The sequence below is a fragment of the Apis laboriosa genome, unplaced genomic scaffold (assembly GCF_014066325.1).
Source record: "Apis laboriosa isolate Shangri-la unplaced genomic scaffold, ASM1406632v1 scaffold14_cov150, whole genome shotgun sequence".
In the NCBI taxonomy this organism is placed as follows: domain Eukaryota; kingdom Metazoa; phylum Arthropoda; class Insecta; order Hymenoptera; family Apidae; genus Apis; species Apis laboriosa.
In genome coordinates, this window is record NW_025221798.1 from 1090609 (window position 1) to 1104433 (window position 13825).

The 13825-nt window shown below is 27.6% G+C and overlaps 1 protein-coding gene across 2 annotated transcripts; it reads right to left on the reverse strand.

Moving 5' to 3' along the window:
• Positions 1-462: 462 nt before the first annotated feature.
• On the reverse strand, positions 463-13720 carry LOC122710624 (centromere-associated protein E-like). 2 transcript variants are annotated; one of them, XM_043928589.1, is made up of 9 exons: positions 13049-13720; positions 12003-12126; positions 11673-11921; positions 10412-10953; positions 9888-10091; positions 8498-9464; positions 7768-8140; positions 4813-6404; positions 463-4466 (listed from the first exon to the last, which is right to left on the reverse strand). In XM_043928589.1, the coding sequence occupies exons 1-9, from the start codon at positions 13121-13123 to the stop codon at positions 1183-1185; spliced, it is 7410 nt and encodes a 2469-aa protein (XP_043784524.1). In that variant the 5' UTR covers positions 13124-13720; the 3' UTR covers positions 463-1182. The 2 variants fall into 2 exon arrangements, with proteins under 2 accessions (XP_043784524.1, XP_043784525.1); XM_043928590.1 differs by lacking the exon at positions 11673-11921.
• Positions 13721-13825: the final 105 nt, after the last annotated feature.

A 13825-nucleotide genomic window follows, 5' to 3' on the forward strand; every position in this document is an offset into this window, starting at 1 on the left:
AATTTTCGTTTGATATCAATTAATCTATGTTAATTCTAAGTTTGATTTCACCATAAATCAAAATTAAATAAAAACTTACTTAGCTAATCATAACCGATGAGCTAAATTGCTGATTTAATTTGCATTGGCAATTCTTAATCGTAGCTATTAATTATCTGTAGCAATAAAGTATCTTGATCTAAAACTATTTCGAAGGGAGAAATGTTTTTGTTAATAACCTTTTAATATGATGAATTAAGTAAAATCTTCACAATATTATTCGAGGATTACCTGGATGGATTTTTCGTAAATAATTACCGAAAATTTGATATATTATGTGGACTTGATATGGACAGATATTGGTATAAAAAAGATTTCTTTAAAATACATTCATTTATTATTTTGAATCATTAAGAAAATTTAACAAGTATCATTAAATAAATCGCCGTTGAAAAACGTTGTGCTACTTATAAAATAGCAAATGTAAGATAAATCAGTATCATCATCGTTAAGAAAGTTTAAGAAACGAAATAAATAAAATTCATTCACGATAGGCGTTTCGCTTCTTTTTCAAAAGATAAACAATTATTTCTTGTAAAATCGAAGGAAAAGGGAAAAATATCTTTTCTAATAATTATCGACATAAATGTCAATTTGCGTAACATTTATTTCTTTTTTTTTTTTATAAAAAAAGGAAAAAAAAAGAAAAATAAAAAGAAGGCGAAAAAAAAAAGATATATGGTTGGTCTCAAAAATACCCGATCCCCTGAATAAATATTTATAATACTTAATTTTTCATTAAGATTTTTCACCATGCATGTTATTTTCTTCTTAAACGATTAGGCCATTGTTACGGGAATTAAATAATAAATGTATATGTTAAAAATTAATATATCAAGTTGCTTTTCCATTCGATAATATACAATTTTTCGTATAATAAAACGTGTGTATCCAATATTGGTCGGATATTTTTGGGACCAACTATATCGTAACAGTCTTTTTTTTTTTATTTTTTTCTCTTTTTATACAAAATGCAAAATAAAACGAATTTCTTTCGAAGAAAAAAAGAAGAATCTCTTTCAAAAGTTCCCGGATCATTTATTATTGAGTTAAAATCCATCGATCGTTATCGCGAGAAAAAAAAAAAATACGAAAAAATAAATCGGAACGAAACGAAATGATTCATGGACGATTTCTTTTTTCTCATCTATCCTCGTTCGACTGATTCGACTCGTGCGACTCGTACGACTCGTTCGATCCTATCGTGAAATCTTCCATCGAGGATTTGTTCAAATCTACGGAAACAGTGTTTCTCGAGACTTCGGAAATTTTGGTATAAGTCGAGTCGAAACTGTCGGTCGTTTCCATAAATTGTGCCGAATTCGATGGTTGCTTATTCTGTTCCACGGATAACCTAACCTCTTCAACCTGCTCGTTTCGTTTGGAAAAAATAATTTTTTCGGAAACGTACTCTTGTTGCTCTTCTGACTCTTCGTGCTCTACCGGAATTTCGTAGAAAACGGATAATTCTGATTTTCTTGGACTATCTTTTCGATTTATAGCGTAATTCTTTTGAAGTTGTTCTTTCTCGCTTATTTTTACCTTCGCGTAAGAATTGTACGATGCCTCTTCGAATAATTTTGTTTCGTTCTCGTGTTGCAGAGATTTTGTCGAACTCGAATCATCGTCTTTGTATTGAAGAGTATCTATCTCTTCCTGCGCAAGACGCAATTCTAACAATTTGAGATCAGGTTCGATGAATTGAAGTTTATTTTCTTTTTCGTAAAATTCGATTATATTCATTTGGCTGCTATTCCTGACTAGGCTGTAATGCGGAGAAAGCGATTCCAATTTCTCATCCAAACAAATATCTATTTCATCTTGCAATTGATTATTCGATGAATTATGAATTAAATTATTATCAGACATGAAAATTGAATGAATTTCAATCCTTTTCACTTCGTTACCTATCTCTTTTGAACTATGCCCATGTATCATCTTTAAATTACTCCAGGACGTTTTATGCCAATTGGGATCAAAATTGAATTCCGAATCGGTGAAACTAGAAATTTCTGACATTTCGAAATCGATGACACTTTTTAACGAATCATGATCGATTTCTTCTTTGTTTTCGTTTAGACTCTCTTCTTTATTTTCTTTTTCTTTCTTGATTTTCTTTATAAGCTTTGAATTTTTTAAGAATGTAGTTGTCGACGTTGGCATTGCATGAATTTCAAAAGGTTTTAAACTCGATGTGGACACGGAAATTTGTCTAAATGTAAATATTTCTTTGTAATAATATTGAATATAAAAATACAAGACAACTAGTCCAAAAGTGAAGATAGCATACAAAGACAATTGTTCTTTGTTGTCTTCTTTTTTTTCCTCTTTAATCTCCTTTTTAACCTCTTCTTTAATCTCCTCTTTAACCACTTCTTTAACCACCTCTTCAACCACCTCTTCAACCTCTTTAACCTCTTCTTTGATCTTCTCTTTAACCTCAAAATCTGATTTTATATCGATATTATTTTCTTCGCATTCGTACATCTCTTCATCTGTCGTTCGCAAATCGTTCTTTTCGTTCTCTTCGTTCTCTTCCTCATCCGTTAGTTGGATATCCTTGTCAACATAAATTTCTTTAAAACTCGTATCATTGATGTTTTCCTCGATCATTTGATACGCAACATCTTCCTCAACCTCGATGTGTTTATGGTTCCACATTTCTTTAACTTCTTTAAGATCTACGATATCTTCGATTGCAATAATTTCTTCATTCTTCTCGACTTTCTTCGTTTCTTCACTATCGATAATTTCATTTTCTTCGTGAACTTTTTCCAATATTCCATAAGTTATACAACGTTCTATAGGAAGTAACTCTAAATTCGTTCCGAAATAAGTAAGTTTATCATAACTATCATCCCTCAAAGAAAACAAATTTATTTTACTAAGTTCTGTTTCCTTAAGCATAATATCAAGCTCTTCAGTTTCGTTGTTTTCGATAGGTGAAGGATCAGGTAATAAATCAGTCCATCTGACTACAATAGGAAATTTAATATTCGTGAACATGTCTTCTTTAATGAACTGCAATATCTTATTTTCTTCCTGTATTTGCTCTTCCATTTCTTCATTCTTTTCTTCTTCTTCGTCTTCTTCTTCAATTTCTTCTATCATATCGTCTTCATCGTTCGAAGGTTCTCGAAAAATCTCGAACAGTCTAAAAATATCCTCCAAATTGTATCCACGATCATTCAAATTCCGTAAGATTCGAATCATGGTCGTCAAAAGTTCGTTTATTCTAAACTCGGTATGTTCCACTTCATCATCATCATCAAACTCGTCCGTAGCCTCCATTTCGATAGGCAAATCTTCGTGATCGATAGTAGTGATGTATAAATCGCAAATACCATCTTCTTGATCCTCTTCGTCCAAATTTTGAAATTGTCGTATGGTAGTAAAAATAGCATGATGATGTTCGTAAGACATTGGAGGAAGTTGTTCCATGGTAAGACCCGTGAATTCTCTGTCAGATTGAAAAATAAATTCATCGATTGGATATTCCAAGGATCTATTTAAAATATCATCAATTGTCAGAATTTCTCGAGGAAAGTCTAATGAAGCGTTAAATGATTGGTAAGAGAACACGTTGTGAAGCATTCTGATAGTCTCGCCATCTACCATCAGAATTTCTCGGAAGAAATCGAAAGAAGTATCTACAGATCGATAAGAAAAAGCGTTGTGAAGCATTCTAATTGTATCCTCATCCACTATATCCCATGGACGTGGATTTCCCCTTGGAGAATTAGAATTGCTTAAAATGACACCATTACCGACGTAGCTCATATTAATGTTTCTTCTGAAATTTCTAAAATTTGATGAAGTTTCTCTTATTTGAGGTTCACTTGACATTACTTCGAGGCTACTCCTTCCGATTTCTTCTATTTCTTCTCCGTTTTGAACCTCTTCTTCAAAATTGATACATTCTGAGCAAGATATTTGAAGAATATCTGTTGAAATATTTTCTTTTATTTCTTTCTCTTCTTTATCTTTCGAAACTTTAGAATTATCAATTTCTTGTTTATCGACTTCGATTTCTGATGTTACTCGAATTGGTTCAATTTCTTCTTTGAGATCAATATTTTTTTCGATTTCTTTTTTGAGATCAATATTTTTTTCAATTTCTTCTTTGAGATCAACATTTTTTTCGATTTCTTCTTTGAGATCAACATTTTTTTCGATTTCTAACGTTGGTTTCATTTCCTCTTGATGATATTCCATTTTGGGTATCAATTTGATTTCTTTTTCGAGATCTACTTTATTTTCTATTTCCAACATTGGTTTCATTTCCATTTGATCTTTTGTTTCTGATATTAATTCTATTATATTCTCATAATTTACGATTTCTGATGTTGTTTCTTCTTCATCTTTATAATCAAGTTCTTGTACTGGTTCGATTTCAAACATTTGACTTGGAAATTGAGCTTGATAATCTGGAAAAAGAATTGGATACATTATTGAACTATAATTAAAATTATTCAGGACTTTTGGATAAACAAGTTATTAATTTTAAAACATCAATTCTATTAAAAACAAATATAAAAGTTTACAAAAATATCGGTTAAATGTTATTAAGTTATGAACAACTTAATTTTGTGCCAGATATATACTTGTACACATATATATGAAGTCGCCAAACATTAGCAATATATTGTATGATGCTGATGTTTTTTCAACAAAAATTTTAAAGATAATGTCTTATATTATTTTAAACAGATCTTTTGTAAAATCTCACAAAAAAAGTTTTTAAAATTTTATAGTAAATAAAACAATACTTACCATGTACTTGTGGTTCTTTTGTACTCTGATCAATACTGCTAGAGGACCATGATGAAGTAACTTTTTGAAAGATAGTAGACTTTATCGTTGTCAATAAATTGCCAGTTTGTGCACCAAAATCCACACCTTCCATTAACGAAGATTGTTTATTATAGTCGCCCTTAATTGAAGGTCCCGCGATATTTGTGTTATCTGTGCGAGATTCGAAAGAAAGTAATTGATCAGTGTCATTAGATAGTACTTCTGTACTCTCCAAATAATCTCTGACATTTTCCTTAGCAGGTGTTCTCTCCAACTCACGACCTTTCTGCGTACCTTCTAACTTTTTCATAGATAGTATCGAAGTATAATCATCGTCTGGCAATTTTTTCGGTTTGCTATACTTAGTGTACTGTTTTCTTATATCTATTTCACCAGTTTGTTTGTTCTTCTTCGTATCTTGCTTCGCTTGTCCACCGTGCAACCTATCAAAATTATCTAATAGCTTGTCAGTCACTTTGTTGACTTTGGACAATTTCGAGCAAGAATACTTCTCGTTCGAAATGTTATGAATTTTTACACTTGGCGTTTTGAACAACGGTTCTGTTTCTGTCGTTGCATCCACAGTAAAGTTTTCTTTGTCTATATAATCATCGTGAAAACGTTCATAAAATGATTCTATAGTTTTATGAATACTTTTCTTTGAACGTTCAGACAAATTACTCTTCTTCGAAGAAGAAGATCTATCTTTGGAACTTTCAGGGTTAGTATCAGGATTAGTGCTTTTTGATAATTTCTTTTTAGCTTCCAATTCCTTCTTGTATTTTACTAAAGTGACTTCATTATAAGCTTTTAGAGCTCTCATTTCTCGAGCTTCCCTATCTACCAATGACTCTATTTTATTCTTCCAATTGAACTTTTTCGTATGAGACGATTGTTTTTCCGTTGATTTCTTAGATGTTTCCAGAAGTTTCTTGAACGGTGATATTTTTTTCGAATTTGTGTTGGAGGCATTGGATTGAATAGAAAGTTCGTTTTTAGTTTTCTTTGGATACATAGGAGGCTTCTTACGATAGATCATCGCGTCAAACATCGATGGTCGAACCACCTGTGACAATGGAATCGTGCCAAAAGTTTCCACTTTACATTTGGTGCATTTTTTAATCTCTTCTTTCTTTGATTCTGAAAGTGAATTCATGCTGTCTGTCGTTTTGCACACGCAGATATTCTCGTCGGATTGGCATTTCATCAAACTGGACTGTTTCTTTTGATTATTAAATCTTTGATGTGTAAGAGATTTAACATGATCCTTTAAATATATTGAACTTCGCGATTCAGATCTATCATCATGCATACTAGTGTTAGATACATTTCTTGATTCTTTTCGTTTGCGTGAGAAGAAGAATTTCTTGCGTAATTTCTTTCCATTCGTGAGGCTAAGGCTGGAGGAGTTTTTTAGATTATTGCCGGTTTGCGTGAAGACGTCTTTCATGATACTAATGGAACTGGATTTTTGAGAATCATATGAGTTATTGTCAAAAAATGGCTCGTTCACTTGCACAATTTGTGATGCGTGGTGTTCGCTTGTGGAACATTTTGATTTTGATTCATATCTGGTAAAAATAATAGAATTTGTTTAGAAATGGAGAGTTTTAAAAATTATTTATGTTATTGATATATAATATATAATAAAAAATTATTTGAATATGAAACTTTTAAAATTAGATTAAAATTATAACTTTATGTCGATTATTACAGATAAACTAATAAGTAATAATATATTCATGAAAATTTATGTTTCATGTTTTGAAACACTGATTTAGAATGATAGTTATATTGATTTAATCATAAAAAATTTTGAAATTAATTAAATTCTTTGATAGTTTCTTTCATAAATATTTCCATGCATTACACATATAGGATAATTTTTTGATTGTTATAAATAATAAAATCTTATTTATAATTATTTATGAATTAAAAATTATAATCATATTTTTTTATCGTAATATAATGAAAATAATATAAATTTATTACAAAAATTTTTAAATCATTGGATTTGTAATGCTATTAAAACTAAATTTATTTATATATATTATTAATAGATTTTTATGTAACATTATTTATGTAACATAAATAATGAAATAGATGATTTAAAATTTTTTAAACTTCTAAATCAATAGAGAGACAAAGACAATAAACTTACATGATATATAAAAGTCTTTTTTTAGATGCATATAATTTATAAAACAAGAGAACAAATAATGGACAGAAATAGAATAAAAATGAAGAAATTAGTCGTCTCCAAAATATCGCAAATGAAACATAATAAAAAAAAGAGAAAATATGAAAGAATAGAAATAAAAATTAGCGCCATCTCTTGATCATTAAGAACATTTCTTCATGGATTGGAGAGAATAGAGTAAGATCGATTAATAATCAACGTCATCTATCGAATATCTTTAGCATTTAAGAGATGGCGTTAAATTGCAATTCTTATCTTCATCTTTATTCTTCTTTTATTATTTGTTCTTTTTGTTTATTACTATTGCCGCGTGAATAAGATATAGAGACAAGATATAAAATTTTAATTTTTAAAATTACAATATGTTATAATTTTTAATTTACCATTATTTTAATGCATAACACGATTACCATTGCGATGTAATTTAAACAAAAAATTATTTTTAATTTTATATTAAAAATAAAATAATAATTTCAATCATTATTCTGAGCTAAACTGATAAAAAAATTTTAATTTTAATATTAAGAATAATGTTAAAATAATAAGAAAATCATAATTTTCATAAAATAAAAATGAGATAAAAAAATGAATTGATGTTAGATTTAGATTTTGCATCTTGTCTGCGATAATATTAATATATATAATATAAATATATTATATATTTCAAGTATTTATATTGTAGTATTTATATTTCAAGTATTTATAACAATGAAAACTTCTGAATTCTTGCGTACCTTTTTATCCTATCGAAATTACTAACAGAAGCAATTTTTGAGTCTTGTATTTGTATTGAATGATTAACTTGATCTTTTTGATTTAAAGGTATTAATGATGATATTAATACGTCCTGATCAGATTGACCAGGATACATACTCCACTTTTTATCTAATTGTTGAAGCAAACATTGTAATTCTGAATTATTGGCAAAATCCTTTTCATAACAACCATCAAAAACTTTCATGGAATCCTGGAAGAACTTTTGAATTTTCGCATCTCCGAATGAATATTCTGGCACATTTATTTTATTAGGCATATTTATACTCAATGTATTTTTCACGACATTCAATTTACTACTGCTCAAATTGTTCTTTTGAATAGAACTTACATCTAAAAAAAAAAAAAAAAAAAAAAAAAATTGAAATAATATATAAAATTGTTCATTAAGTTATGTTTTTTAAATTAAAAACTACAAATGGAGAATTCAGAAGATAATCAATCAAATTTTCTCTAAAAATGATTTGCATAGATTAAAAATCTTTTCATCATTATTAGATATCATTATCAGACAAAATTTTAATTGACAAATTGATCAAATCACTATTTTCATACTTCAGTATTTATATTTTTTCTTATATTAATATATTTTTGCAATTAATTTAAAAAAATTTTAATTTTTATTATTATTAGGAACTAAGAAGATGACATTAGTGATTGGTTTCAAAATTCTCCAAGTGCTTGACTTACTCATTTCATTGTCCACAACAGACAAAGAAACCATAGTTTTTAGCATTTCCTTTTCAGTCTTCAATTTTGTCTTTTTTTCTTCAGGTTCAACTGTTTTTAAATTTTCAATATTTGTTACAACATTGTTCGTCACAGCTAAATCTTTAACAATATCTGATAAATTTTGCATACTACTTGATACAGTATTCTGTGCTGTATAAAAAACTTCTTGCATTGACTTGTTTAACATATAAACATTTTCCAACTTCTGAGCCTCATTTTTAATATTCATTAACATATTAGGATTATTTTGCAACAACTTTTCTATCAAAGGAAATGCGTTATTCGCTGTAAAATCTATCTTCTGATTTCGATTAAAATCAATGGAATCGTTCAAACATGAATGATAACTCGTGTTTTTGGAATTCAAATCCTCTATATTCTTTATTATTTTTTCTTTGTCAATACTTTTATTAGGCGTAGAGGTTCTTATCGTTTCTATGCCTGATAAACAATACTCCTCTATTTTTTCTTTAGTCAAATATTCATCTACGATACAGTTGCATTTAAATAAATCTTGAATTTTCACAGGACTGCTACATTTCTCCACCATTTGTCGAGTGTTCGAAGAAGACTTGAATAAATCTTGTTTTCTTGAAGAGCAACAATAGCTGAATTCGTTGTGATAGGATGGACACAATTTCATTTGCTTCGTGTTATTTATCTCCGAGGAATTTGTTCCTCCCCTCTTCTTCGTCGGTGAACTTCGTTGGTCCATTGACAGATTTGTTATCTTGAAAGAATTGTTTTTATTTTCTTGTGGCTGTTGATCCATTGGCCGATTTGTTTTTTCGAAAGAATTGTTTTTAATATCTTGAGAATTTGAATATTGATGCATTGATAGATTTGTTTTCTCAGAAAAATTATCTTTGATGTCTTGTGTATTAAAAATGCCATTATTTCTTGTTAGTGTTATAAATGGACTGTTCTGAATTAAAATAAAAAATTTATTAATCAACTAATTTGATATATGATGAGAATATTAGAAAAAGATTAGAAAAAATTATATAAATAAAATATAATCTAAGATTATTTGAAGATTAGTGTTTCTGTTTAAATTTAGATATATGTAAATTATATCAAATTGAGGGAAGAAAGAACTCATAATTTTGTTGGTGTCGAATTCGTTTAAAAAATACAATTTTTCCTAATTTTTATAAAATTCAAAAAAAAACTTTATTGTCTGATTTTCGATTAATCATATTTAGATAATAAAAAGATCGATGTTTTATTATTATAATGTTAATTAAGAATTATAAAATCTCTTTCTGCATTGAAGTAACAATTATTCAATGCTTTATTTTTATAAAAAAATATGTTATATATATTTTATTAGAGTTAATGAACTCACTGCACTATGAGTGTCACTGATAACTTTCATATTATCATCACATTTTTCGTCAATCATAATTTGATTCTTTGAAATTTTCTCGCTCAAAATTTCATTCTTTGAACTAACATATAATGTGATATCATCTTTGTAAAATTCGTTTATCGTAACTTGATCTTCTTCACATTCATTTGTATTTATAGTATCATGTTCATATATTCTTGTCTGATAAGATGGAACAAAAAAATCAAAATCAAAAATTATTTTCTAATAATAAAAAAAACTTTCCTCTAATGTTAATTTTTGTTAAATTAATTTTTAAGTGTTTTAATATCTTTCCCTTAATCTTTTATAAAATAAAAATTAAATTATTGTAAATTATTTAAAAGCTTATAAGATCAAGAAAAATAATTTTTAAATGGTTTGTAATTACAAAATGTAATTTATTGATCAAATTCAAATTTTAACTTAAAATTTTAACTTAAATATAAATTTTTGTTATAATAATAAAAAAATTTTGCCTATGCTCCTTTCTAGCCTATTACCTGATCATCTTCATGTTCCTTCATGTCCGCCTTAACTTCATCTTTTTTATACTTATCTATAGTATCTTCATCTATCATCTCTTCATTCTTCTCATCTTCTGTTTTTTCAGTTCTTAATTTATTCGTTAAATCGTAATTACTAATGAAAAAATATCCTGATAGAATAGTATTGACAGGAATATCGTCTTCTTCTTCTGTTAATCTTCTACAAATTTCCCTTTCTTTCTTTCTTGAACGTGCGTCCACAATATCCTGTTCGGTCAATCCAAGAATTCTCATCGTCTTTTGGGCGGGCGTTAACGTGGTATCGTCGATGATTCGCGAGATGGTATCGTGTGTATCGTAAGTATCATAACTGTCACAGGATATCAAGGTCATCAAAGACCGTGTTCTGTACTTCGAATCACCTATTTTGAAGCAGATGCGAGCAGCGATCAGATTCGAATCGCTTCTCATAGTTCTTCTCAATGTTCGTTGTTTCTCCATGTGACGCAGTTCCATAAATAGACAGGAGTTAGAGTACCAGACATAACTGAAAATTACTGAAAGATAGGAAGATTTGATGAAATTTTTAGATGTAAATTTAATATAAATTTAATGAAGATAAATTTTAGAAATATTTTAATAATTATTAAAATATTTATTAATTAATAACTCAATTAATAATAATATAATAATATAATATAATAATAATATAATAACTATAATGAACAAATATAACATGATAGCGTCACGTGATTATTAACTAATGATTTATAAATATGCTTATATATTTATTTATAATTAATATTTTTAATTATTTGTTTATTATTTTTTCTTTTTTATTTTTCGAATATTTGAATATTATATTTTTATATTTGAATATTATATTTTTGTATAAATGATAGAAATATATTTTATTAAATTTTGATATGTTAAGATTGAAATCAGATGAAATCGTTGAAATCATTATAGTATCTTTGAAATTGCGTTATAATAAAAAAAAAGAAAATTCGTTGAGTACTTATAAGTGTAAATGTATTAAATGAATTTTTAAATTTACTTTTCTAAAAAAAAACGAATTATCCCGGATATAAAAAAATTGTATTCTATAAATATAATATATTTCGTTTTATTTTTATCAAAAATTATCAAAAACTACTTCTTTTCAGTTGTATTCCAATTTAAATATTTTATATAATTTAAAAATATTAACATTAATTAATTTAATCATACTTTTCATTTCAAATATGTAATGCGCCATAATTGAATATTTACTTACTCAAAGGAATGACCTTCACAAGGACGAATTCAAGGAAAATGGTTAACGAGAATCTCTTGTCGTACCAAAGCAAAAGGCCAATAGCTATTACGATTACTTCCAGCACGACATTTTTGAAGAAGCTCAGGATCAACCAGGGTAGTAACAAGTTCGGACGAGTAGATGTTAATATGGGATAAATATTTGTCAGATAAGAGATCGTATACACATGGGCGATAATGATTCGTGTGATTACGATCCATGATAAAGCTATAGTTAATAAAAATAAAAATAATTATAAATTAGTAATGTTAATTTCATTTTTATTAAATTTCGAGGAATATTTCTAACCAGTTTTAATCGTATCCTCTCCAATAGTATCAAAAATAAGGGTTCCCTGCGATAAAGACAAGTTCCATATTTGTTCGAGCTTGTTTCTCCATTTAATGGGACTCCAATCTAGTGTGCTATTAACCTTTGAAAGATACGTTCTGATAAATATATATATTTTTTTTAATTATCTCTTTATCGAGAAAATTAATTGCTCATTGCATTAATACAATTTTTTTTTAGATTCAATTTTTAATTTTTTTTTTTAATAGATTTCAAGATACTAAAAACTTTTCCCAAAAATAATTTTTTATATTTTCTGATAGAATTTGCGTATTTGTTTTTGGATTATATTTGAAAAATATATTTAATGAAAAATATTTGATTTGTTTCAAGACAAAGTTTAACGATTTGCACTCGAAAAATAAACTGCCATTCTAATCTATTCTGTCTGTAGTGTGTCTAACTGCCACACTAATCAATTTTACATAGAAATTGGAAACAAAATTAATAGATATATTATTTATTTATAATAATTTTAATATTATACTTTACAATATTCTAGAAATTATAAAAATAATTTTCTCATTTTTTTTTTAATTATTCAAACTTAGAAATTTTAATAATAATATATAGATAGTATTCTATCTTGACCGAAATTGATCTTACAAAATAGAGCTCATACAAAGAATATTTTGATTATGATGAATAGAGATGTAAAGTGCATTTTAAATTATTTTTATTTATTGATCTCAAAAGTTTTTGGAGATTAATTTAATTTTGATTTCTATGTTTTATTTCTAGAATAAATGGTTTTTATAAATTATCTAGAAAAGAGACTTCTTTATCAATTTGTGATATTTGTGTCAAATATTTTTCCTTATAATCACATTTCAAATTGCTAATTTTTTAGAATGGAAAAGTTTTCGAGTGTAAATGATTAACCTTTCTTTTTTTCCTCGATGAATAAAAACCGAAGGTTATAGAGGTTATAATCGATAAAGCATAAAGAAATTGTAAATAAAAAGATAATTGAAAAGATATCGATATAAAGAAACGATACTTACCAAACCTAAAATGTTCATTATCAATCGTTCAGTTTTATAAGAAATTCCAAAGAGACGTCCGAGGAAATTAGGCATCAGGAACACGAAACTGTCGAAGGAGCCGGAGGACCAGCGAGTTGTTGATTCCACGAGAGCCGATCATCGTCGACTTTATCAGCTGTTGGAAAAACTCTCGATCACCGAAACCTCTGCACTGAGGATCACTCGGAAAATTTCAAAGGAGTGTTTCGTTCGTTCACGTTAATTTTGACGCATCCGGCTTCTCCGTTGGGATTATTGCGTGCCGAACGATTTCGAGATGACAATTGACGAGAGTGAACATAACTCGATAACAAATGAGGCAAGGCGCGGGATTTTAGATATGAGAGAATCGCCATTGCCTTATAATCACTTCTTAATTACAAGAAATAAAATTGTCACATTCCTTTTTGGTTTTTCAAATCTAAAATATTTTTGATGCGCACACAAATAACCTATAATCTGGTTTGTGATTAGACATTCTTGAATGATTTTTTATTTAACTCTTTAAAAATATAGAAATAGTTTTTATTAGAAATAGTTTTTATTAGAAATAATTTATACTTAGAATATTAATTAATTAATAATTATAAATTTGAACTGAAAAAAGCTTATACATTTTAATTTCACTCACGACGACACTTCACGATTTCTGAATAGCAACTTGAGAATCGTTGTTTTCAATTACGTGCGTACTTTTATTGTAAAAATTTTCAGATAAGCATAAACATTTATGCCATAAAAAAAAAAATTTTATGT